The following is a 27,987-nucleotide window of genomic DNA, read 5'->3' as shown; positions in this document are numbered from 1 at the left end:
TCTTCTTGAACTTTAAATAAAAGTATGAACATTTAGGACTTCCTCTGCCCCGCCTCTAATTCTAAACTCTGACAGAGCTGGAAATACTGTCCATTCCTGGAGGGAACAACTTCACCACGCTCCAACAACCTGGGTTGTCTTTAAGAAATCAAAACATTGGCCAGACAACTGATTTTGAATGAGACTCTAGTTCTGAGCCTGCATTTGTCCCAGGTTGTCCTAACGCTAACACGGCCACTGGAAAACATCAGGAAGGTTTGTCAGAAAAAATAAAAACAGAACTACCAGATGATCCAGAAAGCCTGCTGCTAAGAATACATGTAAAGAAAATAAATAGATGTTGAAAGACATCTGCACTCTCACATTCCCTATGTGTAGTAGCTAACATACAAAATCAACCTAAGCATCCATCAAAAGATAAATGGTTTTTTAAAGTGGTATATATGCATAATAGGATACTATTTGGCTTTGAAAATGACAGAAATTCAGTTCTTCACAGCACTTGGATATCCTTGGGTGGCATATGAAACAAGTCAGACACAGGAAGATGACAAAGGCTGCCAGGCACACGCCTTAATTCCACTCTACACAGTGAGTTCCAGGCTCAGTCAAGGTTACATGAAGAGACCCTGCCTCAAAAACCCAAAACACAAAAGGGCAAATACTCAATGACCTCCTATGTGGAAGCGGAAATGTTGGAGTCAGATAGTAGAGTGGTTTCCAGTGACTAGGAGCAGGGGCAGAGTCGACTGGTGGGGGGAGGGGGCTGCTGGTCAAAGAAAAGAGAAATTTTATTTGCCCAAGAACAACAAGTGTAAGAGAGCTGGTGCGTGTGATGCCCGTAAGATCAACGTGCTGCACACCTGAAAATGCTTCGGAGAGCAAATGTTAACTGCTCTTGCCACAACAGTGGTTCTCTTCAACTCCTTCCTGCTAGGATTTTGGCCAAAGGAAGAGCAGCAGGACTGTCAGAGGGCTTGAGTAAAGTATTTTCCCCTTGTTCCTTTCATGTTCTTGCCCCTGCTTTGGGACTGATGCCATTCTTGGTGGCTCCAGCTCCAGCAGGGAACACAACGTGCTGTTCCTATTCAGTCTCACCCTTAGCTTGTTTCTTTAGCTCACAATCTCTTACATCCCCTACTGTTGACAGTTTCTGGACAGCCTCACCCCTCTCCTGGGTTCCCTGAGCCCCGTCAAGACACTGTAAAGAGTCCTTTCATGAGAGAGACTTTGCTAACCTAGCTGAGAGATTTTCCACTTTCTGTTGGGCCCCTAGGCCATAGATATAATTATAATAAATTTCACTATTTTCCCCATGCAACCTACTTCCCTGTCAGTCCTTCTCTTAGTTTAATAAAATACTTTCCTTTGTTGTTTTGTTTTTTGTTTTGTTTTTTTTGTTTTTTGTTTTTTGTTTTTTTTTAAAAAGGAGGCCTGGAGAAATTCCAGCTGGCACGTGTGAGCTCTGAAAGGTCACACTGATGATGGCCCTTAAGGGAAACAGTCGTTTTCAGTATTGTGTGGAAGCGAGACAGAGGCATCCAGTAACTGAGATGTAATCCCTGTTCCCGGCTCCATGCATTAGGAAAATCGGTAAGTTTGAAAACAGTGTGTCAGCACAGTGGTTGGCAGAGCCAGCTGTGGGAAACATCCATCTACCTCTTCTTTTCTTACGACAAAGCACTCATTACCTGTCTAGAAGAGCCGAATGCTTGCTCCTCTGCCAATAAGAAGGTATATAGTTTCATGGCCCCTAGCCCAATCTTGGAAGTAAAAGAAATAAAGTTATTCCTCGAGACTTCAATTTTAAATTACTTGCTCTAGATCATGACAGAGAAATGCAGAGTCCTTTGAAAGCAGGGACCATTAGAACAGAAGGTTGGGCCTCAGGCAGACAGCATGCAGCACTGTCCACCATCCAGGATAGAACATACTAAGCAGAAGCTGAAAGGGAAGCAGACTCTATCTGTGTATGAAGTATTAATTATACCTGGGTGGGACCTGCAGGAGCATCTTGGGATATTCTTGTATCCTTATTGTGGGCCAAACATCTCACTGTATCTCAACCAAACCCATTGAAACCATAACTCCCTGTGTTCACCAAGAACTATTTTTGGAGTGATTTTCCTAATTTAAAACTTGCACATGTTTTGTTGTTGTGAATGAGAGTCTCGCTGTGTGTGTGGAACTGGCCTGGATCTTGCTATGTAGACAAGACTGGCCTCAAAATCATATTCCTCCTGCTTTGCCTTTCCAAGTCCTGCTAGGACAGTGGTGTGCTACCTTCCCCGCTTTAAAAACTTACATGTTTTAAAGCTTCTGTCATCACACTCATTGTGTGTGGGTGTGCCACCTGTGGGAGTCGGGAGTTCTCTCCTTCCACCATGTCAAACTGTGGGGTTGAATCAGATTTGACAGGCTCAGCTCTGAGTAGTACCTTTGCCCAATGAGCCATAAGCAACATATGTTTATATACAGGTAAGAAACAGGAAATATGGATCAAGCCCAGGAATAATGTGAAAGATATTAATGTATTTTCTTCCATGCTATTTATGACACATGTAAATATGTAAACTCATTTTATAATGAAAACAAAATTACTTCATTCTTACTGATGTCTGTCAATCTGCTGTTCACTTAATAATGAATAATGAACATAGTTGGGTGTCAACAAATGTATCCTGGCTGCAGACTAATAGCTGCATGTTTGGGGTACCTGGGGAAGTCCTATAATCCATTTAAGCAAAGTTCTCTTTGCCGATAGCCCCCACTATTTTGTAGTTATCCACAGTACTTCTGTGAATATCTTCATAGCAAATTCTTGCACTTCATCAACTATTACTGCACACAGATTCCCAAAGGGTGATCACTTCTCTAAAGGTGGTGGAACCTGAGGGTGTGAGGCCTAAAAATGAGACAGAGTAAAGCCTGGTGCAACAGCCAGCTTTATTCAGAGCATCAGACAGTTTATACCCTGAGGGTTAAGAACGATCACGTGAGTGAAGTTCTCATGAGTTCAAGCCCACGTGGCAAAACATGTTTTTCTGAAGAAACTGAGGTCACAAGACTCTTGTCTTGTTTCTTTGGAGTTTTCTCACAAGTACCCAGAATTCTCCTCACACAACTCCATTCTTGGACCATGTTCCAACAAAAGGGAATGGCCATTACTGACCTTTCAATACATTTGTCCAGATTGCTTTCTGGAAGATAGTCCATTTCTCCCAGGGTTTGCAGAGTTTGTTGGTGGCAAAGCCATTAAAATGTTGCTTTAACTTGTATTTTTCTAATTACTAGTAAAGCTGAGGGTTTTACTGAACTTATTATTTGAGTTACTTATTTTTTTATGTTCCTATTCCTACTCTTTGCTCTTTCAGGGTTAGACCAACTCTATCTTATTATTTATAGAAGTTTTCATATTTACAGGAAATTAATTTTTGTGATGAACATTGCAAGCATTTTTCTGTCATTTGTGTTTTCCCTCAAATTTGGACTCAGAGGGGAATGAATCTGATGCCAAGCAACAGAAAGTCCAACTCTACTGTCTGAAATAAGGAACTTATCATCTCACATAACGAATAGCCGATGCAGAGGCTGCTGCCAGACTGAGTCACAACAGTTGACAACATGAATGCTCACAGCCCTGCCCTCTCTTGGCATCTTCTGATTGTCAGCTTAGAGGCAACACATGGCTGCTATAGCATTAGCCATCATGTCTGTGACGCAGGAAGACAGAAGGAGAGACAACACCATGTGATCCCTGCTATGTCCCATGGCCAGAACTTGCTACTCCAAACACAAAGGGGAGTAACTAAGAAGTGGAATTAAAGGCTCAAATTCTGCCACAGAAATCTTTCCAGATTTGTATATAGCCAAATTAATCTATATTTATTTATTTGTGCTCATGCTTAGAAAGTTCCCCAGTAAAGGGTGTATTCCAGTGTGTGTGTGTGTGTGTGTGTGTGTGTGTGTGTGTGTGTGTGTGTGTGTGTGTGTGTGTGTGTACTCTTTCCTTTATTAAATGGTTTCCTTGTCCCATAAGATACAAATCAAATTTTTTCCCTAGATATTAGACAACTGACCAATACACTTTTAAAATTTCCTCCACTACTTTGAAATACCCTAACTGTGTACCTTGCTATCACATACACTTGAATCCATTTAGTTACCTATTGTTCTGATCCAGGTGCCAGTTGCCTGTCAACATGTTGAAATGGCCATGACTGGGGAGAGAGACTGTGGTATGGCCTCAGGTGTCACCTTCCATGTCATGTAGCTCATCCTTTGAATCTAGGTGCTTTCTAGCTTCAAAGGCAGCCTTATTAATAATGCTAAGAAAGTTGGCCAGGAATGTCTACTACATGAAGAGCAGACTCATGCTGCACTGCACTGCAATGCACATTAGTGTTGCCAGACCCGTCTATCACATGGTCCATCCTGGATGCGATGCCTAGAGTAGAGCAGGGTGAACAGGGCCAAATAAAGACTTAGAAGATCTGACTCTGGGAATGGAATTCCCAAAGGACTGGACAGAGTGTGAAGCAGAGGCATCCAAACTAACTACAAATATGAAAAATGAGAGCCAACCATTCAATGGTCTTGTGAGGAACTTGGCTTCCACAGGATGTGTGATGAGAGAAGAAGTGGCAGTGGCTGGCATATTAGCTGCTCACTTCCCTGGTTCTGCCCTGAGTGTGGGTGTGCAAGGATACAATCACACGAAATGATTCACATGAGGAAGGGTTTGCCTCCCCCATTCTAGCAAAGATTCTAAGAGGGCCAGTGAGATTCCTGGGAAAGACAGATAGCAAGTTTAGAAGCCAAATGTCTTAGTTATGGCTTTATTGCTGTTGAAGAGACACTGTGACCACGACAAATCTTAAAAATGAGAACACTTGATTGGGGCTGGCTTACAGTTTCAGAGGTTTAGTCCATGGAGGGAAGCGTGCAGGCAGACATGGTGCTGGAGAAAGAGTTGCGAGTTCTACATCTTGATCGGTAGGCGACAAAAGGAGACTGTGAGCCACAGTGGGCATAGCTTGAGCACATGAGACCTCAAAGCCCGCCCCTGCAGTGACACACTTTCTCCAACCAGGCCACACCTCCTCATAGTGCCACTCCCTAGGGCAAGTATTGTGAGTCTATGGGGGCCATTCCTATTCAGACCACCCCTGCAGAGAAAGCAGATTTGAACAGAAGCCCACATGGAGCAACTGCCGAAGCACTCAGAGACAGATGAGCAGATAGACCTTCAGGACAGAAGGCACAGCCAAGATGCTAGATTATAGATGCCATGGATCCCCAAAGCACATAGCTGCCATGGGAATGAAGTCGCTGGGCCTGGTGGTGACTCTGATCAGTTTGGTTTGTCCAGGGCAAGTGGGTCCCAATGAGACCTGAGGACCTCTGTAACTCAGGCTGCCTCTGATCGTTTTTTTCCTCTGAAGCTAAGGGTGTGACTGCATTTCCCATGGTGCATTGCTCCCATCACAGCAGAACACCTGATGAATTCAGGAGAGGTACAAGGTAGAAGGTACGCCAAAGCATGGGCCTGAGGCTACACTTGCGATGAAAGGAACTGAAGAACAATCTTTGCCGGATTTGAGATGATCAGCTGCAGGATCCAAGGTCATTCTCATTACCATAGTCATGCAACTCTGGAAGAGGCAGCCAAACAAGGATAAACATGCAGCAGGGCTTGAAATAGGGCGTCTAATTCTACTGTGCGTCAGTCTATTTTGGCTTCTCCATGCCACTATTTAGAATGTACTTTGGGGACTGCATTTTTGTTCCTAATTGATGGGAATGGAGTAGATTTTTTGCCTGCCCATCCCCCTATAAAACTTCATCTTCTCTTAGAACCTGAATGACTCTAAACTAAAAACTCACTGACTTGATATGGGAAAGAGACAGTGTTTTTGTTTTAAGTTAGAAGGATATTTTCTATCCCTGTCATGAGATCTGGCCTTTATTGTTCCTGCTACTGTTCTGGCCCACAAAAAAAAAAATTGCAGAATGGTGACATCTCTGAATATTAGATATGACAGGAGTTACAAGAGGGAGGGGAGTGGGCTCTCTCTCTCTCTTTCTCTCTCTCTCTCTGATAAAAGCTGTCATGCAGCTTAGGGACTTCTTAGAATCCTAGCCACCAACTAGTTTTTGTTTTGTTTTTAATTTCTGGAACTACACATAGGATACATGAGCCCATGAGATGCCCCTGAACAAAGGTTTCTATGGTCTAATGAGAGAATTGTAGCTTCCTATATCCTCTTCCTGAAGGTTCTGAGAAGCCCTGGGTGAGAAATCTGTTAGATTTTGTTTGTCAAACTTATTTCATTATGAAATATTGTGAGGCGTAGAGGGAAGTGGGTGAGTGTGCATGTGTGTTTCCAGGTAATGCATGGCAGCTTCAGGAACTGGCATGACCCCAACATATACTTGGAGAGAGTTGTCAGCTATGTGATTCCCCCCAAATTACAGAGGAAGAAAATAGAGCACATACTGATAGACATGGAGACAGGCTAATCTCTGTCACCAGCAGAGCTGGGGACTTGACCTTGGATTTCCAACAACCAATCCATGTTTGTTTTTGGTGGTTTTTTTTTTGTCACCTTGAAAGGGTCATTGTTCACAGAGCTGGCTCTGTTGTAGCCCCTCACGCATCATTTTCCATGTCTGGAATTTGAGGTTACATTTTATTTATTTATAGTGCACTCGGCAATGAATCCATCAAATGCTTCAAATGTTTTTGAAAAGGGCATTGGGCCCTGCACAAGTTGACCTAAATAAAACACCAGTGTCTAGCTGGCGTGTAATTTACTGTGGACTGAAATATTCTTGGAGGCTGGCTCATCGTATTCTCACAGGGTATCACTCCACGAGCAAGAATAAATCAAAGGAGCCCAAATGCAGCAAAACATTGCCAGACCGGGAGCAGGCAGCCCCAGTGGGAAGTAACTGCAGACACCTCTCTCATGATGTGGAGAGGACTATGGGTAAGCCAGAATTATTTAAAAAAAAAAAACTGTCCAAAGGCTACATTATGTCCCCCACCCAAATAACAAAAATTCAAATAGTTTGAGAGGAGACATTGTGTACAAACCACTATGACCTAATGAGTAGGTTCTTTAACTCAATGTTTGCTTCTAAGACTCTAGCATGAACACTGTAGACTCAGAGAGAAAGTGAGAGAGAGATAAGACACAATGATATACTTCAACAGTTGACTTTATAATTGGCTTCTAGCCCTAGAGTACACATTTAGCACTTGCCCAAAGTCAATACTGGCCCAAGAGTAACTGTCTTATGAACGTGGGGAACATGTCCCTTCCCCACATGCAGCCCAGCTCCAGAACCTGTACAGGGCTTGGTGAACAGAATGCCAGCTGGATTCCAGCCCACATATTCCCCCTCATGCAGATGAGCAAGTGACCAACTGCAGGTAAGGGCCCTGTTGGTCCTCTCTATCTCCTGTACCCTCCACTCTTATCAGGTGGATCCAGCCTTCATCCTGACCTTCCTCAGCATGTGCATCCCATTGGCTTCCCTTTGGGCCTTGGGCCCAGTGTCAGTGTGTTTGACTCTGTCCCCATTCTCTCCAAGCTCTTTGTGGTTGCTTTGCTAGTTTAACTATATTTGTGTCTTGCAATTACCTTAACTTGTACAAATACCTAGAGTTACCATCTCTGGGTCATCAGTTCTGCCTAGGCTTGGAACCTGCTGCCCATGAACAGGTGTGACACTGAAGGGACCAGCTCCCCGTTTGGCAGCCATAACAGCCTAACACATGCTTGCCTGACCTTTCCTTGGTCACTAGGAGGTCAGATGTCCACCTTGTGGCAAGGAACCAATCAGAAGTTAGCTAGTGGGGCTATGCTTTATGACTCTAAGTGTGCTTTATGGACAAGTGCACAGCAGTGACATACAGAGCATAGCAACCACCCTGGGTGGTCCTATAGACCATAACAACCAGTTGACCAATCAACACAGGGCAAGTCCTACAGGCCTGCAGGCATACCAATCCCGAGCCAGTGCATAGCCCTAGATACTCCTCTTACGCTGTCCTATAAGATCTCTGTCCCGTGGTTTCTTGGGGTCTTTCCCCAGCCATGTGCTGTGATCGATGGATGAAAGGTCCAAGCTAATGGGGTTAGCTCCTTAAACAACTGCAATAAAAGACTCATTGCTTTTGCATCAAGATGGGACTCTTGGTGATTTTGGGGTTCAGAATTTGAGCACAACACCATGACAATGGCAACTCTTATAAAGGAAAACATTTAATTGAGTTGGCTGTAAGTTCGGAGGTTCAGTCCATTATTATCATGGAGGAGAGTATAGCGGCAGGCAGGCATACATGGTGCTGGCGACATCTTGAGCAAAAGGCACCAGGAAGTGCACTGTTCTCACTGGGAGTGGCTTGGGCATCTATGAACCCTCAAAGCCTGCCTCCATGGTGACACACTTCCTCCTACAAGACCACACCTACTCCAACAAAGTCACACCTGTTAATAGTGCCACTCCATTTGGGGGCTGTTCTCTTTCAAACCACCATATTACCTATTTAGAAATCCCATTTCATCTCACAACGAGAGCACTTTGATTGACAGCCTCTATTGCCTTGACCCTCTAGCAGCTTCATCCCCCAGGAGAAGCTTACTTGATTCTGGGTGTTTGACACAGATCCCAGTTGGCACACCTACTTATAGAAAGCAGCCTCTCCTCTTGCTGTGCCTTCTACATGCTGAGCACTCACAGCCCAGGTTTGGTACATATGCATACCTATCTCCTGGACTTCCATTGCCTCACATGTGCTAGTTGATAGTCAGAGGTGAAATCCCGCAGATTTTGCAAACCAGGAACAGACCACTTATGGAGGTACAGAGTACAAGACTTTCAGTTGAAACAAATATCAATGACGAAGGCATTTCTAAGGAAGTCCCACTACTTGGAAAGCTAAAGCCTGGCTCTGTAAGATCCAACAAGCAAAGTCCTGCTTCTGCACTTCACCAGAGTAAACTCAGAACCTAAGACCATATAGGATGCTTGGAAAACACATGCCATGAGTGGGAAAAGCAACTTCAATGTCAATAATGTAGTCATTTGTCACAGGTGAGACTGAAGCTTACTTTGTTTTGTTTTGACACAAGGTTTTATGCAGTCCAAGCTGACTTTGAACTCACTATGTAGCCAAAGATGACCCTGAATTCCTGATCTTCCTACCTCTACATCCTAAGTGCTAGGATTCCAGGTATCTTTTTGTTTTGTTTTGTTTTGTTTTGTTTTTGAGACAGGGTTTCTCTGTGTAGCTTTGGAGCCTGTCCTGGCACTTGCTCTGTAGACCAGGCTGGCCTCGAACTCACAGAGATCCGCCTGCCTCTGCCTCCAGAGTGCTGGGATTAAAGGCGTGTGCCATCAACGCCGGGCGGATTCCAAGTATCTTATGCAGTTAATAATCTCTAATATATCATGTTAGGACATAAACATTAATATAAATAAAATATTCCCAATAACCACTTAGTGAACACAGGTGGTCGATATCACAGATTTTAACAGCAAATATGTCTGACTGCACCAGAGTTCACCCTAGAGACCAATGAGTTTACTGGTAGTTTATTACAAAGAGATGGGTAATCAGTTACCTTAAAATAGCCACACTGGATGGTCTACATCCAGCAAGGTTGATGGCTTTCCCAGGGCTGAGTGATGGAACCCCCTCCCCTCATCCTTCCCAATCTTCATCCTCTATCTCCTCCCCCAAGACCACATGTAGCTAGGGCAAACTTACACACAGCTGGTTGAGAGGGGAACCTGGATACTCAGATGAGGGTTCTATGGCCTCCCCTTCCTCCCTCCTTCTATAAGGGGATGAAAACAGTCTACAGGCCCGATGGGCTCGAGTAGAACTCCTGTTGATGGTGGCAGCTGACTTGGAAAGTAGTCCTAAAGAACAGATCCTCACGAGAGAAAGGAACACAGTCGAAGGAAATGGTATGTATCTGATAAATTGCAAAATATAATAGTTGTGAAGAGGATTCTTAGATGACCATTAAGAGTCACAATTCAGCTGATCTCATAGAAAGAGCCAGGAAAGAAAAATGGAAAGGAAAACTCTGCAATGGCAACTTTCATTTACTGTGATGAAGACAGACATATTAGTCAACCTGGGAGAGTTACAGAATGGGATTCGGAAAGATAAGTAAGGAGATACCGGGAAAGAATAATGAGTTCCTCCCCCGCCCCATCCCCTGGCTTCAGCTCATTCCAGGGAAATTATAGCTGTACTTACTCTTGATATTGCACTGTATTGATTGTGGTAGTGCACTTCAAGGTAGATACAGCCCTGGGGAGCTGGTGCAGCTACTGGAAAGAATCCAAGAACCCTGAATGGAGGGAGGCGAGTACCATACAGGCTCACCAGGTGGCCCGGGCTTTCTCCTCATGACATAATGCTTCCAGCTCCTTGCTTTCCAAGAATGTTGTCACCAGGATCCAGTTTGATGAGCTATCCTGGAAACCTGTATTTAAATCAGAAAATTTGTCTTTTATACAAGGTAGTACATTTTAAAAACTACACATCTTCTTTATTTTTTCCACTCTCTAGGTCAATGCGCACCCCTTGATATAATAATTCCCAACATTATACAAATGTATGAACATGTTGCTTTGGTCAGTGTTTTACTTATTTATGGTAGAAAGTGGTAGAAAGCTGAGTATTACACATAGAAAGCTCACTTCCTCTTTTTCTCAAAGGAAACTCTGTGACTCAAATTTAGCAGGCCTTTCTCTATGTGTGCCCTTAATTAGGCAACAACGTTTAGAGACCTCTGCCCTAGAGTTGCGGCAACTATTTCACACCAAGCAGCATTGAAACTGACATGGCCAATACATGACCCTTACTGGATTTTAAAATAATCCTGCCTCAGACTTTAGACACAGAATGACTGAAACTCCAAATTGATGAGAGAAAGAGCAGAAGCCAATCGGAGTGTGAAATAAGAATGTGGTCAGATTCGCTGCTGGTGTGGACTTTTAGCTGACTCAGTCAGACACCAGAACGACAAGAATGTCTCTGTTGGATAAACTCGCTTTCCCAGCACCCTCCTCCCGCAGGACATCTCATTGCATGTGTCTAAAAGGGAACTGGGCATCCATTGAGGTTGACAGTTGTGATGACATTTCAGGGCACAACAAAGCCCTTTGACTCACCTCTACATCCTGCAGCTGGAGAGATGGCTCAGAGGTCAAGGGCACTGGCTGTTCTTCCAGAGGTTGTGAGTTCAATTCCCAGCAACCACATGGTGGCTCACAACAATCTATAGTGAGAGCTGGTGCCCTGCATATATGCAGGCAGAAGACTATATATACAATAAATAAGTCTCTTTTTAAAAAGCTATTAAAAAAAAAACAAAGAAGGCTCTGCCTCACCTCTGCATCCCCCTTGAAGACGTGCTGTCTTGCTATGTAGAGAGAAAGCTTCCTGTCTGACAAGAGACTGCTCTGGAGGCTTGCAAATCACCTATATGGAGCTTGTCTCTTGTTTTCCCACAGAAACAAATCCAAACGGGATGTTGCTTAAAGGGGGTGGGGGCTGGAGTGGTTCAGGGGTTAAGGGCACTTGCCACTTTTCAAAGAACCTGTTTGGTCTTAGCACCCATGCAAGGTGCACACAACCACCTGTGACTCTAGCTCCAAGAGATCCTACACCTTTTTCCAGCCTCCTGGCACACACACACACACACACACACACACACACACACACACACACACACACACACCATATACTCACATAGATACAGACATCAAATGAAAACAAAAATAAATTTTAAAAATTCCTAAAGCCAGCCCATCGACTTACACATGAAGTTCCTGATAGTGTGCACAGAAGACCTTGGACAACACTATCTTCAAGAAATGTTTCTTTTCAGTGTTCTCACTGGGATGCTTGGAATGTGGTCCCAATCACAGAGCCAGGAATTCCTGTCCTTGATCTTCAAGGGCTTCTGAGGCTCTAGAAAGCTGTCATAGAGCCAGGCACGGTGCCAACGCCATTATAAAACCAGACTGGGGTCACACAGGGTTTGAAGGCACTCACACAATGAGGCAGGCTCTTGGGCACAGGACTCTGCAAGTTCCCTAGATTTAAACATGGTCTCCTGTAGCAGGCTCTCTTGGACCGCCAACCAGATCCCAAATCAAGACACTGAGACTTATTATCAATAATTAATTTCAGCCTTATCTTATGCTTGTCCTAAAACTCTTATAACTTATTTAATCTGTTTTCCTTCATCTACATTTTGCCTTGGGGCTTTTTACCTTTCATTCTATATGTCCTATTCTCTGTCTGGCTAGCTAGCAGCTGCCTGGCTGGATAGCCCTAGGCATTTCCCTCTCTGTTATCCTTGTTCTCTCTACCCTTTCCCCCTCTCTCCCCTCAGGATCCTAGATTCCCCCTCTACTTATTCTCTCTGCCCACCAGCCCTGCCTATCCCTCTTCTGCCTAGCTATTGTCCATTAAGCTTTTTATTAGACCAATCAGGTGCCTTAGGCAGGCAAGGCAGCACATCTTTTTTACATTGTTAAACAAATGCAGCATAAACAAATGTAACACACCTTTACATAGTTAAAGTATTCCACAACAGTCTCCCCTTCAAGTCCTTATGGTAAACAGTAATATAATCCTTGAAATTAGTTTGTGTGTTGGTGGGACACACACACACACACAGAGAGAGAGAGAGAGAGAGAGAGAGAGAGAGAGAGAGGAGAGAGAGGAGAGAGAGGCAGAGAGAGAGCAGAGACAGAGAGACAGAGAGACAGACAGAGAGACAGATCTATGGGGCTCTCCATTTATAGACATGCAAGTTGTTAGGTCTTAACCAACTCAGATGCTCTGGGATGGTGCCAGCTGTCTGTGATCACCAAGCCCTTCCAGAGAAGGCCAGGGATTAAGCTCAGGTGAAGAGCACCTGTTCATCAGTAAGAACTTGCTTTGAAAACCCGACTCTGCCCCCTCAACAGCTGTGTGCACTTGAGTGAGTTATTCTTTCTGGGTTTATAGAGAAGATTAAATGAAACAGATCGTTTGAAACACTATGTCCAGTGTGGTACTTGAGGTAATTAACATATAAAGAGAAAGGGTTTATTTTTGCTCAATTTTGGAGGCTCCAGTCATGATTTGTTGGCCCAGATAAGGTGGATGTCCTATGTTCATTTATTTTGCAAGTGAACAAAAAACACAGCTGTGGGCAAGGGTCCTTTCTCATCCACCTCATGATGAGAACAGGTAACACAACAAAAACACTCATATCTTTTTCTGCTCTTTCTGTATAGCCCTGACTATCCTGCAACTTGCTATGTAGACCAGGCTGTTCTGGAACTCACCTGCATGCTGTCTTGAAGGGAGCAAGGACAGGGAGAAGGTGGGGCTATGATCCCACAGTTCCTCTTGGTTAGCCAAAGCTGGATTAATTGGGCACACCAGTAGGCCTCAGAGTTCAAAGGTTCTACCACCTCTGAATAGAGATTCACAAAGATATAAAGAGGGCATATAGGAAGCACCTGGTACACTAGCAGCGATGGTCACTATTATATGACCGGAAAGAAGAAGGGTAAGCCCGCAAATGTTTGAACAAGTTAGCACAGCATTTGCCTGCTCTTAACAAGCCACCCCAGACTCTGAAACTGGACTTCTAAGGAACCCAAAGGCCAAACCACACAGAAACAGAGTAGTGGTCCTCATCCCAACCAACCATCAGAATCTCATGGTACCCCCAGACTTTCAGAGATATAATCTCCAGTGGGAGAAATTGAGCTACTATAACTTTTCATAAGTTAACATTAAAGAAACTACTGGGATCAATGGTGACAGCAATTAGAACATTTATTATCTATGGCAGATGCTATGCTAACTCCACCACACACATCCACACCTCAAAAGAAAACAAACAAATCCATGAAGCTGGATCTTATTTTGTAACTTAGGCTAGATTTGAACTTATGATCCACTTGTACCAGCTTTCCAAGTGGTTGAGAGGAATGTACAACACACACACACACACACACACACACACACACACACACACACACACCCTTCATTTAATTTCCACAGAAACCCTTTGAGGTACTGTTTCCACATTTGACAAAACAGGGAAACGAGGTAACGAGAAACTGTGTAACACCAAGTTCTCACAGATGGGAAGTGCTTTAGGATCTGAATGCAGGTTTGAGCTAATAGATGCATTTAACTCCTGCAAAACCCAATGCACACATTTGCTCACTTTTCTGACGCGCACTTATTATACATGACTAGGTAATACGCTGAGAGCAGGGGAATATGAAATGTATATAGATCCCCACCTCCACCCTCAAGAAACCCAAGCCTGATCAGAAAAAGTGGCAAGTCGGCTGCCATCATTTAAAAAAATGATGTCATGAGTCTCCTGCCTTCCTTTGAGCGGCTGAAAACATTTGCTGCTTCCCACTGGCCTCCTTCCCTCAGTGGTCATGTACTCAATCCATCGCCGCCACTGGCACATCGCCCTCCCATACTGTAACCATCAGGCCTGCCTGCAGGGTGCTAAGGCTCACAGCAACCCCAGCGCAGCCTTGGAGCCAGCGTTAACAAGCCCTGAGAGCACACTCCTGTGCTCCGCTGTCTGGGCTGGTTCGGTTCATTTAGCTTGCTCCGCGCGCCCACTGCTGGCGGGCAAATCAGATCGTCGGGAAGGCGTGTGCTTCGCAGCTGGTAGGCTGGTTCTCTTCCAGGATTGGGCACGTCACTTAAATCTGAAGAAACAACTACTCCGGAATTTCTCAGAAAGAAAAGGGGGAAACGCTGAGGCTTGCCTTCTAGAATCGTGGCATGTGAGCGTAGGCCAAACCTTTGGATATAGTGTACGGCCGAATGGTAAACTGAGCTCCAGGATCCCAGCCAGGCGGAAACCTGGCTCCCGGCTCCATCTGCGACCCCTCACTGCCTCCTAGAGTCGGAGCTGAGTATGCTTTCAAGTACACAAAATACTCAAGTCCGGCGAATCATCACCTCGCAGAAGGCGAGTGATCCTCCCAGGGAGGCCTTCTTGTAGGACGCCGCCCTCGGCTCTGGCCTGGAGACGCAGAGCAGCTCTCTGGTGTCTTCTAGGAGAGTGTTAGAGGACCCATCTTCAGGTTGCACAGGGAACGCTGCTGCGGAACCTTTCTTCTCTCTCCCGTGCACTTTCACTCGGTCCTCTTTGGAAATGGACAAGGTAGAAGGGACTTTAAACATGGACACCGCGGATTCTGGTCCTGGGGAATCTTCCTCACTAGACGCTCCAGGGTCCCAGGACGATCGACTCTTCCTGATTAAAGGTATGGTTGCCCTGCACTGGAATGGGATGTTCTCGAACTCATTCCGCCCTTATCTTGGGCTTTACCCGGAACTCAGCCTGCGGGCCCAAACGTCACTCACCAGGTGAAGTTTCCTTGGGCAGGGGGCGGGCAGTTTCGAGTCCATGCTCTATTTACCCGCCCTCTCTATAGATTTTCTTCGTACCTGCTCTTTTCTGATTGCCACTTTTGCAACTTGACGCTGCTGTCCTAGAAGACAGGGAGAAGGGAAAACACCCATTCTCAGCCCCGGAGAGCCGTGCTTCACAGAGTGTCCCCAGGAACCCGAGGTCGTGAGGTCACTGAGGTTTTCTCAGGAGCCACTTGACCTTGATGTTTCGAATTTTGAATGCAACCATAAAAGTATCTGAGACTTACATGTGAAAATCTTTTTCGTTTAAACTTTATTTTTAATACCTTATCCCAATTCTTGGCAGGTGGAATTTTCCTCGGTTCTGCAGCAGCAGCGGGAATGCTAGCCGGATTTGTTACAACATTATCATTAGCTAAAAAGAAAAGCCCTGAATGGTTCAATAAGGTTTGTGACTCAAAAATCTATTCATAGCATTGCTATTGTTTTTTAACAAAGTACAGATTTCTTGCATAGGAAAAAATAGTGACCTTTCACACTGTTTTCAAAAATACACCCACAAAACCTCATGGATTTAAGAAGTATACGTGTTGTCAGTCTTGACTTTTTTCGTATGCTTTCTTAAAATTAACAGAACAAAACTTTGGAAACTTATCCATTGCCTTTCCCACTCTTAGTAATTTATTATTAATAACAAGAGACCCTGCTTAGAAAGAAAAACAGTGTCACTTAAACTGTTGATGCTGGTTGCAAGAAGTGTGTCTATTTCATAGATGTTAAAATGTTAAAATTCTTTAAGATGAGTGAAAAAATTTGTCTTCTTTTTATGCAAGGAGCAGATGTTGTTCAGCCTCCGTCACTATAAAGCTCCTGGCACATATGTGCTCAGAATAGTTGCTCAGAAAGCATTGGATGAATAGCTATAACCCGCTTGAGACAGAAGATCTGTATTCTGTTAGCCAGAGTGTACATTTGCTGTGTGATGTCATGTACCTACTTTCCCCGGTTGGTGCGAAATGTTCTGATATCTATATGTAGTTGCTTATCGTGTTTTCTTTTTCCCCTCCCATCCATATGACTGATTTATTCATTACTTCATCACTTCAGAAAATGTTTCCTTGGGATCTTTTATGTTTCAGGCACTTTACTACTGAGGTGGAAAGGGTATAAAGATCAATAGTATGGTTGTCCCTCAGGAACTTAAGTGTCTGCTGTGAGAGACAAAATTAGACATTCATATGAATAACTATGTAATTAGTTTGATGTGTGCTATGGAAGAATATTATGTGAAAAAATCCACAAACCAATTCTCTTCCCACTTACCTGTCATAATCATACTTATTAAGCCTTTATGGATACTGTAATGACAAGAGACTGTATCCAAAATGCCTTTCAATTCTCTTTCAATACCCTAAAGACTTATGGAGCTACTAAGATCATTTCTGTGGCTCTTGTGGGTCATTTTCTCCCTATATCATGCAATGTTTTTAGAGAAGACATTTATTTTGTGGCATTAAGACCCAACCAATATTGGTGTTTAACAGTGAGTTGTGTTTGATTTCCAAACCACAGTTATTATGCTAATCAAGAATCTGATGAGAGCTAGGGATTGTCTTGTTCCTACATGCTAACACTTGGTGCTTTGTTTTGTTCTGGGGCTGGATCATCACGAGTGCCATTTATGATCTAACACAGGGTTACACTGTGGTCCACAGAACCCTGATGGTCCTTGAGACAACTGTTTCCCTATTCATGTTTAGAGACAGGCGCTGATTGCACAGAGCAGTGGATAAAGTATTAAAGTGGGTGCTACGGACTTTGGCATGCATGGCAGCAATGGCACAAAACCGTCCTTGTGGTCACTGCGTCCTTCATTGTAATTCACCAGTACTTTAAACAAAATTAAAAGAACCAGCACTAGGTAATTATCATTGTTGAAGTAGTAAAGTTATTAACTTTATTCAATGATGAGACTTGGATATGCCCGACTTTTAAGATTCCTATGAGAGGTGGGAGATATGCTTACAAGCTGAACCAGCAGTCTTCCCATGGAGTAGCTTCTTTGTGAAGGAACAACAGACCGACTTCGGTTACTCGGAAGTGGGGTGGTTCCTTAAACACACAAGTAAGCCTGGCTCTTCAGGAGAGCAGCTGTCAGTCTTGGTTGCCACTGATAAGAAGCTTTCAAGTAAAAACAGTGAGACTTGTGATAGCTACCATCACGAACTTGACAGCTTCTCAATATTAAAAGCTTCGCTGTTGAGACGTTATGATTTCAGTGCTGATTTTAAAATACTCTTTAACATGAGATCAGCAGTTGAGAGATCTGTATGACTTAGTAAGCTAGTACCCTCCGAATAGTCACTCTGCGTAGATTAGTCAGTCTGTGTGAAATAGTCACTCTTCGTGGAATGGTGTCTGTTCAAAATGCAAAGTTGACCAGTGATTTGAACATTACAAACGGCAAATTTTCTTCACTAATAGGGCTTCCTATGACAACCAACCTTCAGAAGACTGTTTTTGTTCAGTACTCGTATATTACAAAGAAAAAAAGCTAATCAAATACTTCTCTTTCTAACCACACACCTGTGTGAGGCCAGAGTTTTATTCATATTTCAACTATCAGTGAAAAATATAAGAAAACATTTTACAAAAGATTGATTATAGCTATGAAAAGCCACTTTTTAGGCTGGACATTTAAAAGATTAACAAAAGCATAAAACATGGATCTTCTGTGCTTTTTGGGGGAGTTGGAAAGATAGTTCTTTTAATGTAAAAATGGATTTCTAGCAATATATAATGGATTTGGCATGAATAAAGTATAAATTTCTGCTTTAATTTCTAACATTAGATACTTATAAGGCCCACATACTTGAACATCTTTGGGGCCCATATATAATTAAACTTTAGAAACACTGCATAGAGTGGCTAAATCGTAATGTAAGCTTGCCCTATACGGGGAAATGTTGAAATTAGCAAATCCCCACTTTCCAGATGATTGCCTGACAGCTTGTGGTTACTAAGTTCATACTGAGCACCCATTCAAGAATGTCATGTAGGCTGTGGCGTCACAACTGGAGGTCTTCTCTCCCATTCCCAGTACTAGTCCCTAACCCTGAATGCTTACTGTGTGTTAGCTGCTCTTCCAAGGGCCTCACTCATTTAATACACAGCCCAGCCCACTGACACGCTGGATGCTATTCCCACTAAACAGCTAGACACTGAGGCACACATGGATTAAGCAATTGGTACAACATGGTACTCCCTCTTTGTCCCCCTAAGGGATAAATGTACCACTTTCAGCAATACTCTTATTTAAGTAAGCTGTGATCTCCTGGAAACAGATTCAAATTGCAACCCAAAAAGACTTTCAAATGATCAACCTTTCATTTGGGGACCGCCTACGCTTTTTCTATTCCAGGGGAATAATCATCCCCTTAGTGCTTTATTTTCTGATTGACTGGTCTTACACTAGGAAGCTGAAAGTTGAAAAAGAATAGTGTTGAGAGAACATATATTTTCCTTTGTAATTTCTTGAATAAAGAGAAAGGGGAAAATGCAAAGTGCAAACTAAAGTAAAAAAATTATTCCCCTTTTATGTGTTAATGCACACACACCACAAAGAGATACAGAGAGAAAGCATGGGGGACAGATGGACAGACAGCTACATGTGTGTCTGTGTGTTTGTAAGTGCTAGGAATGGAACCTAGGGCTGGCATGCTAGGCAGGCATGCTATCAACACACTATGTCCCCATCCCTCCAAGATTTTTTTTTTCTTTTGGTTTTTTGATACAGGGTTTCCCTGTGTAGCTTTGGAGCCTATCCTGGCACTCGCTCTGGAGACCAAGCTGGCCTCGAACTCACAGAGATCCGCCTGCCTCTGCCTCTGCCTCCCAAGTGCTGGAATTAAAGGCATGTGTCACCAACGCCTGGCTTCCAAGATTATTTTTTAAACCTGTACTTTTTACACACTGGTTTTATAGCCTGGTTGTGAGACTAAATGAAGTGCCACATATGAAAAATATTTGCATATTATGTTCCCATTTGGTTAGAATAGTTGAAAATACAGAATTGATGTGTATATCCATGGAGTTTACTTACTTAAAGTAATGACATGGCAGAACTTCATCACATAACTGAGTTATTTCAGAACCCTCTTATGAGTAGATGAGTAGGACAAAAAGCAGACTGCCAGCCATCTTTTTGATATAGCTTTAACTTCTGATAAAAAAAAACTTTAAAATTATATTGCATGCTATAAAATTTACTTTAGTGGTATAACTATATTAAAATATTCATCAGATCAGGACATAAGGAAAATATCTAGATCCAAGTATTCCTCCCTCCCTCCCTCCCTCCCTCCCCCCTCCCCCCTCTCTCTCTGTGTATGTATGTGTATGCCTGAATGCTTATGTACATGGCAGGGCTGTATGTATGGAGACCAGAGGCAGATACTAGATGTCAGTCTCCCTCTACCTTATTTTTGAGACATGTTCTTCCCTGATCCTGGACCTCACTGATTTGGATACTGGTGGCAGACAAGCCCGGGGGATCATCCTGTCCCCACCTTCCCAGTGCTGTGATTCCCACAGGCCCACACTGCTGTGCCTGGCTTTTTATGTGAGTGCCAGAGATCCACACCCAGAGCCTCACACTTATGCTGCAGGACTTTATTTATGGGGCCATCTCTACTCCATATGAATATTCCCTAAAAACCCATTTGATGTTTACATAAAATAAATCCCAGGATTACACCGAAATAAGCTAAAATGTGAGACTTACACAGTTGATCTTCGGCAAATGACAGTTTGTTCATGGTGCTTCCTACCTTTGTGAGTGGTATGTCAATTCTTATTACCCATTTTCTCAGGGAGTTCTGGTAAGTGCCAGGATCCATGGTCTCAGCTATAGAGATATTATAATCACAGATTTTTCATTTTCTATTTTCATTTAGAAAATAAGCTATTCTTTGTATTTTCGAAATACTGAGTACAGTTAACTACATTGTAATTTATTCAATTCAACTTCCAAATATGGAAGCCCTAATTTTAATTTAAAAAACAAGACAATGGAGGGGTATGTAGCTTTTAAAACATATGTATGTACACATGCATGCACTCGTGCCAGAGCATGATGTACATATATACCTGCACACAAGACACACACTGACTGTGTGCATAGCTATAGCTAATGTTCTTATAAAACATCGGTTTTTTTTTTGGTTGAGTTAAATCTTTTCTGTGGAAAGTCAGTCAACATTATCTAGGATATTTTGAACATAGAGTATGAATAGAGTTTGCTATTTTCTCCCAGAAGAAAAAACATGTGATAGACAGATCAATCTTCAACATTAAGCTTCCACTAAAATCCATTTTTGGAAGTATGGAAACAATAATTAATGTTTTCACCTCACAAGCTAGGTGACTGATAGTACACAAAAAAGACATACCTGTTCTTAGAACTCTGAAGCAAAACTGAGATTCTGTTGTGAATATTGTGTGTAATCTTGAGTTATCTTCATATGGTTATCTTTGTATTTGATTTAGTAAAATAAATGTGGATTTATGTAGACCTTGAAGAGAGTGTGTGTGTGTGTGTGTGTGTGTGTGTGTGTGTGTGTGTGTGTAAAATTTCTGTTTTTTTCAGAGAGGAAATGGCTATCTGATGCCAAAGCATAGGACCTGATCCTAACAAAATAGTATTAGCTGATGTTCTTGCCTTTGGATGGGGATTGAGACCAGTTAAAAGTCAGGGTGTCACATGGCAGCTCACAACTGTGTATAACTCTCACACAGATATACATGCAAGCAAAATGCCAGTGTACATAAAGCAAAAATAAATAAATTTTAAAAAAAAGTCAGGGTGCAGGAGGGCCTGCAGAGATGACCACAATGTGGAAATGGGGTAAAATACTAGAGAATATTGTGTTTCTAATAGAAAACAGCTAAAGAAGAATTTCAACAACCTGTTAAGTCTGAGATATCTACCAAAAGTGTCCATCAGTAAGCACGGAGAATCCACCAATCTGGTCTTAATGTTAGGCTCTGTCAAGCAGATTAGCAGACAGGCATTGCTGCTAGGAGTAGCACCTGCCATCACACAGCACACGTGCACAGGAAAGGCCTGCACTAAGAAGTCTCTAAAATTGGTAAGAGCTATAGTAAAGTGAAATAATCTTTCCAGGTGGAAGACAGTGTTGTAGATCCACTATCCCTCATTAAATTAGCTATTTACTCCAATGCAGTTTTCATGCAAAGGCCAGTGACTCTTGATGGGATGTTCCAGACTTTCCTGGAAGGATAAACGACCACAGTGCCCCACATCCAAATATCCATCAGAGAACTCACATGCTTACAGAGGTAGCAAAGCTGCCTGCCATTTGACCTTTGCTCTTGGGCTGGGCTGGCCTCCCAGGTCAGGCTGTCTATACAGGGAGAACTGTAATTTGCTCCAAACAATTCCAGAATATTTACTGAGTATTTTACCCAAGGTTTCTGTGTTCATTCCAGGGCACTATGAGCACATCTGCCTTTCCAGAGAGTGGGTCTTCCCTTGCTCTTCGAGCCCTGGGCTGGGGATCTCTTTATGCCTGGTGTGGGGTCGGCGTGATCAGCTTTGCAGTCTGGAAAGCTTTGGGAGTTCACAGTGTAAGTAACCAGCCTTGTGACTGGCTGTTGACTTTGTGTTGTCCAAACTTCCTGGTTTTCAGATTTGCATATAATTTGATCTCTGTCTTCTGTAGTCATGACACAGAATATGATTAAATTCTTACCAATATGTAGGCAACTTCCTGTTGCTAGTAACTTGAGTTTTATAAATATAATTAATGACCATAAAATGGATGCCCTGAACTAAAAATTATAATCAATGAGAAGCTCTGTGGAGCAGGCTGTACAGGCAGATGGGAGGAGACAGTGGTTTGCAGTAGATGGCATTGGTGACATCGGTGGCATGGATGAAAAGAGCTTTCTCATAATCAAAGTCAGCAGGGGGGTGTTGTGGGTCATGGGGTGTGAGGTCCAGGGATTTCTCCAAGCACTGAACTGAGCAACTGGGAAAGAGAGGGGGACTGTGTGGCTTCGACAGGTGTTAGGTAGAATCGGGCTCAGTGTGGGACTTGTGAGATTGAGCTGTCTGTTAGATAGCATGTTGTCTTAGTCATTGTTCTATTACTGTGAAGAGACACCATGATCAAGGTGACTCTTATAAAGGAAAGCATTTAATTGGGGTGGCTTGCTTACAGAGGCTTAGTCCATTACCATCATGATGGGGAGCATGGCAGCATGCAGGCAGGTTCTAGAGCAGAAGCTGAGAGTATGACTTGAGAGAGAGAGGGAGGGAGGGAGGGAGAGAGCGAGAGCGAGAGCGAGAGCGAGAGAGAGAGAGAGAGAGAGAGAGAGAGAGAGAGAGAGAGAGACTGGGCCTCACAAGGGCTTTTGAAACCTTAAAGTGACACACTTCCTCTAACAAGGCCACACCTCCTAGTCCTTCTAATCCTGTCAAAGAGTTCTACTCCCTGGTGACTAAGCATTCAAATATATGAGCCTATGGGGTCCACTCTTACTCAAACCACCACACGCATAGACAGTCAACAGGGAAGTTTGGAAGTCAAGAAGAGGTTCCAGGTAGAGATGTGAATTTGAGACTCACCATAGGTGGGTAGAATTAAAAGCCACGGTTCCAACTGCACTGGACTGGTGAGAAAGAGAAAGAGGCCTGAGGAGGGAGAGCCTGGGCATGGGGTCTGTGGTGAGACAGGGAGCAGAAAGTGCCAGCATGAACTGGGGAAGCCTGAGGGTGCCTTAGGATGAAAGACATTTCAGAGAGAGATCACTGTGTTCCCTGCTCATGAAGATGCATCTGAGGAGCACTGAATTTTCCCTGAGCTTAGCATGTGGAATGGATTCAGAAGAGAACAGAAGGGAGATCTTGGAAGTAATAACGTCTAGACAAGCCTTGAGTTTTACTATGAGGCAAATGATGAAATCATAGCTAGAAGGACAAGTGGAAGAGCAGGGAAGTTTAGTGTCTCTGTTTTATAACTGGGGGTTGATAGCGTGTATCTGGTGATGGGAACGACAAGATTGGTGGGACTTGCCAGAGCAGCCTTCTACACATGGAGTGCTTTTCACATTATCTAAAGATGAGCGTTGCACTCTGTTCACGGTATCCTGGGAAACATGGCAGGCCGCACTAGCCTCCTGCCTTACCCGTTCAGCATCTTTCAGAACAGACTGGGGACTCCTTAGAAAAGTCAGAAAACTGGGACTGGAGGATTGTCGGTGATTATTGACAGTCTCCCACTTCAGACAGACTATTTAAACATAGCCATCTGGAGATGCTGGTATTGGGAACTAAGTAAGGTTGACTCACTTGCCTAGGATCACATAGTTTTCTGCCAGCAGACTCAAGCTTGGAACTCAGATCTGAAGACTTAGGACCTAGGTTTTCCAATTTTACTTCCACTGCTAAGAGGGGAAATAAAGTAGGCGAAGGGGAAGGGAGTGATGGATTTGACTGATCCGATCCACATGGTTCTTGATAGCTCACCAAGCTTTCCTAGATGGACGTCAGTCTCTTACAGGACTGGCCTTTCTCTCAGAAGAGGAAACATCTTCAGCCATTGGCTGAAGCAGCAGAATGCTTAGGGACAAGTGAACAAAAACATTTACATCTGTATATAAAAGAGGGAAGCTATCTGAAAAACTGAAGAATGGCAAATATGTGAACAAATAATAGACTGAGTAAATAATTTTCTAATATTCTTAGAAATACTACTATAGTGTCAATATTACTTAAAAACCTGCACAGGATGTCTACATTCATACCACCCAAATGCAACCGATCTATATGTAAGATTTTATTTTTATACCAAAATACCAGAGGAGAAACAGAAATACCAACCTAGCCACAAGTTTGATCTACATTGCTGCAAGATACACTAGTGCAATGGCGACACAAAGCTTAAGGGAGTAACCAGCCAATGTCTGATTTGACATAAAGCCCACTCTGTAAGATGAAACTCATATCTGACATTGCTTGGGTGACCAAGATCCTGACACTAGATAGCCCAGGAACCTAGAATAAAACCAAATTTAAAAAATTATATATATATAATTTTTTTGGTGTTTCAAGACAGGGTTTCTCTGGCTTTGGTGCCTGTCCTGGAACTAGCTCTTGTAGACCAGACTGGTCTCGAACTCACAGAGATCCGCCTGCCTCTGCCTGCCGAGTGCTAGGATTAAAGCCGTACACCCCCACAAGGCCAAATACTATATAGTTCTAAAAATAAAACAAAACAAACAAAAACATAGCAATAAAATGACACTCTGCTATACTCACAGATCTGTGCCTTGCTCAGCCATCATTAGAGAAGCTTCCTCCTGCAGCAGATGGGAACAAATACAGAGACCCACAGTCAGATATTACAAAGAGAATAAGAGACCGTGGAACACTGCCCTAAATGGAATGTCTCCATCAAGTCCCTCCCCTCAGGGCTCAGGAAATCCTATGGAAGAGAAGGCAGAAAGAGTGTAGGAGACAGAGGGATGGAGGACACCAAGAAAACAAGGCCCTCGAAATCAACATGATTGGCACAGAAACTGAGGCCGCATGCACAGGGCCTGAATGAGGCCCGAGAACTGAAAGAAGCAGACACACGCCTCCATCCCTAACCCAGAAGCAATCTTCATGATTACCACTTGCAAATGAAAATTTAGTTTCCCCCAAGGGAGTCTCACTGGGGAAACAAACTACTCTTAAGGGCAGTCTGCATGCCCAGCAGTAAATGGCCAACAGAAAATAAACTCCATGGCATCATTGGAGGATTCTTGTCTTCTTGTCTTACAATGTCAGGGTGCGTGTGTGTGATTTTTGACTTTTATTTATGTGTATTTTTATCTCTTTTTACCGTGCTAGTTTAGTGTTTTTATGGGATTCCTGAGTGTGCAAATGAGTGTGCTTCTGATTCTTGTGCCTTCTGGTAGGCTCTATCCTTCTGTGTGTTTTGTCCAACTTCAGTGTGATAGTTTTTGCTTTATCGTTTTATTTTATTGCTATCCTATCACTTAGCCTGTTTGTTTTCTAAAAGGAGACAGGAAGGGAGTGGATCTGAATGGGAGGGGAGGGAGAAAGGATCTAGGAGGAGTAGAGGGAGAGGAAACCATAATCAGGATATATTATGTAAGGAAAAATGTCTGTTTTCAATAAAAGGGAAAAAAGAAGAGTCGTCATAAGAAATCAATCTAAGTTTTCATAGACCACCAAAAGTAGGTTATTATACTCCAGAGGATTTGGCTTTATGGACTAGACTGTGCTATTTTAGTTTCTAGAACATGAGCAACTTTGTTTTATGATACCAATAAGAGGATTATTACCTAAGTAAAACATCTGAGGGGGAAAATGTTTTCTAGTTAGCATTACTTAATGTGCACATATGTGAACTCTTTGACACTGCCTCTTAATGTCCTTATGGAAGGAGAGGGCAATACCCTGCCTCCCACTTCAGAGGTCACTGGGCTTATCTGTCCGTCTGCTCTTCAGAGACACCTCTCAGGACATTAAATCCTCTATCTGTACAAGGACATTTCAAAAGGCCAGGGTGTTTGTTATTCCGTCCAGTTATTCCCCCAGAACTCATGTGTGGGGCTACTCTGAGCTGGCTGTGTAGGACCACCCTAGCAAAGGCCACAACCCTGTGCCAGGCTCCTAGAAACCAGTAAGAAGATCCCTGCATGACAGTGTGGAGTGAAGGCAGGAGACTGGCCCGAGACTGGTAGTTAACTGGTAGTTAAAAATGGGGAAATGCCATTTTCTACAATTTAAGATGACAGTGTCTGTAGATGATGAGCAGAGTCAGCCACACCTCTGCACCAGGATGTAGGTTAGGTGGCCATTCCTAGATAATAGCAGGTAAATCAAAACCAACTGCACTGCCACTTAATTGCCACCGGCTACCTTGAACTGCGCCAAAGTCTGCTGTAGACCCAGTTCCTCTTGCCTGCCATCTAGTGGCCGATTGTGAGCAGCTTGCCCGAAGCGCTTGCATTTTGTTTTAATTCATAGCTACCTCTGCTGGCCTGAGAGGCAACATGTTTAAATTGCTCAAATCAAAACTACTGTCTTAAAAATATTTCTGCTTTCCTTTATTTACACAGTTATGAAATTTCATTGTATGGAGAACTCATACAATACCTCAGTGTAAAAATACATTTATATCTCATTCAGTAGTGTACAATTTAATCAGAGATTCCCAAAACAACAGCTTCTGAAAGCTTTTGCATTAGCTGGCCAAAGCACTGACCTTGCTCAAGGTTAAAGGTGAGGCTGTAGGAACCACCCATCCACCTCAGTGCCCTGACCGGTACTGAGCCAGCCCAGTACAGCTTGATTGTTCTATGTGAATTCATTGATCATTTTGAATTATGCTATTTTATCATTAGAGTATTATTGGGCAATATTTCATCTCAGTAGTTCTACTATGGGGGGAGGAGGAAACACAAAAAAAACTTCATTGTAGGTTCCTGGTCACCTGGCTAAACCAGCTGTGCACATGATTCCAGGAGACTGGCCATCCAGCCTAGTAAGTACACTGGGGACAGTGTGATTAGATTGTCACCAGGGCACAGGTGGCTTAGCAAATAGTTGAGAGAAATGCAATACTTATCGATGATTTCCTGTTTGTGTAAGAAAATACACTTCTGTTTGGTTACTGGCATGTTGCTCATACAGTGACTTGTCAACTTTGTCATTAGTGTCCTTTTTATGATTTACTAGGTATTACTTGGTGGTCAAAGGATTTCTGAAGAGTTTAGCTTCTTTGAGCTAGACTACACTGCCCTTTGTCCCTTCTCTCTTAGAAGGTGAAATGTTAACTATCCCACTATTTCTTGGTTATAACTTTGTAGAAGGGTGTGTGTATGTGTGCTCTGCCTGTGGCCCAGTGCTGTGCACTGTCATCTCAGAGGCCTGGCATCACCACTACTAGGCATTACTGAATGTGAGATTATATGGAAGCTTTTATATTATATCTTATGTCATAATGAAAGATGGATACAGGTGCTCCCCCCGGGCCAGAGGTCTTAGGCTCCATGTTTCTGCTCTTCCAAGAAACTGAGTGCTCTCATGGCTTCTATGGAATGTGTTCATGTTGCCTGGTGGGTAAGAATTTATAGTTTATAGCTGTTGCCTCTTCAGGAGCTAAAACATCCATTGTAATAAAAACCAAGGATGAAAATGTTCTCTGCTGTGGAAAATTAAATTATCTAGAGATTTTTTAAATTAATAAATAAATGGAGATTTGACTTTATTACTTTTTTTTAACTATTGAGTAAGGAGGGATTTGTCTTTACATATTGAATCAGTCAGCTACCTGTTACTGTAACAAAGAACCTGAGGGCATTCATTTCCTTTGGGAAAGATTTATTCAGCCCATGGATTTGGAAGTCCCAGCCTGTGACTGAGTGGCCGCATTGCTCTCTGCTCCTGGTAGAGCTGATGGAGAGCAGGGGCAGGCGTGCAAGGTGGAACAGAACTG

The 27,987-nt window shown here is 43.1% G+C and overlaps 1 protein-coding gene and 1 long non-coding RNA gene across 3 annotated transcripts in view; one reads left to right on the top strand and one right to left on the bottom strand.

The window, feature by feature from the left end:
* Positions 1–4,824: 4,824 nt before the first annotated feature.
* LOC107978466 lies at positions 4,825–12,421 on the bottom strand. Its single transcript, XR_003482372.2, has 3 exons — positions 11,852–12,421; positions 10,283–10,511; positions 4,825–5,654 (listed from the first exon to the last, which is right to left on the bottom strand). It is a non-coding gene; the product is annotated as an uncharacterized LOC107978466 (long non-coding RNA).
* A 2,351-nt stretch (positions 12,422–14,772) lies between these two features.
* Tmem242 (transmembrane protein 242) overlaps positions 14,773–27,987 on the top strand; it is a 29,823-nt gene continuing 16,608 nt past the window's right edge. Inside the window, exons 1-4 of one of the 2 annotated variants that reach the window (XM_027401060.2) lie at positions 14,773–15,342; positions 15,798–15,898; positions 21,962–22,099; positions 24,797–25,255. In XM_027401060.2, the coding sequence (XP_027256861.1) occupies positions 15,231–15,342; positions 15,798–15,898; positions 21,962–22,099; positions 24,797–24,823 (378 nt within the window). In that variant the 5' untranslated portion in view covers positions 14,773–15,230 and the 3' untranslated portion in view covers positions 24,824–25,255. Of the gene's footprint in view, positions 15,343–15,797; positions 15,899–21,961; positions 22,100–24,796; positions 25,256–27,987 lie in introns of those variants that run through there. The other variant, XM_027401059.2, reaches the window with a different exon arrangement.

Source organism: Cricetulus griseus, chromosome 2, assembly GCF_003668045.3.
Source record: "Cricetulus griseus strain 17A/GY chromosome 2, alternate assembly CriGri-PICRH-1.0, whole genome shotgun sequence".
NCBI lineage: Eukaryota > Metazoa > Chordata > Mammalia > Rodentia > Cricetidae > Cricetulus > Cricetulus griseus.
Note: the sequence above shows the minus strand (reverse complement) of the source record. Positions and strands in the feature narration are given on the sequence as shown.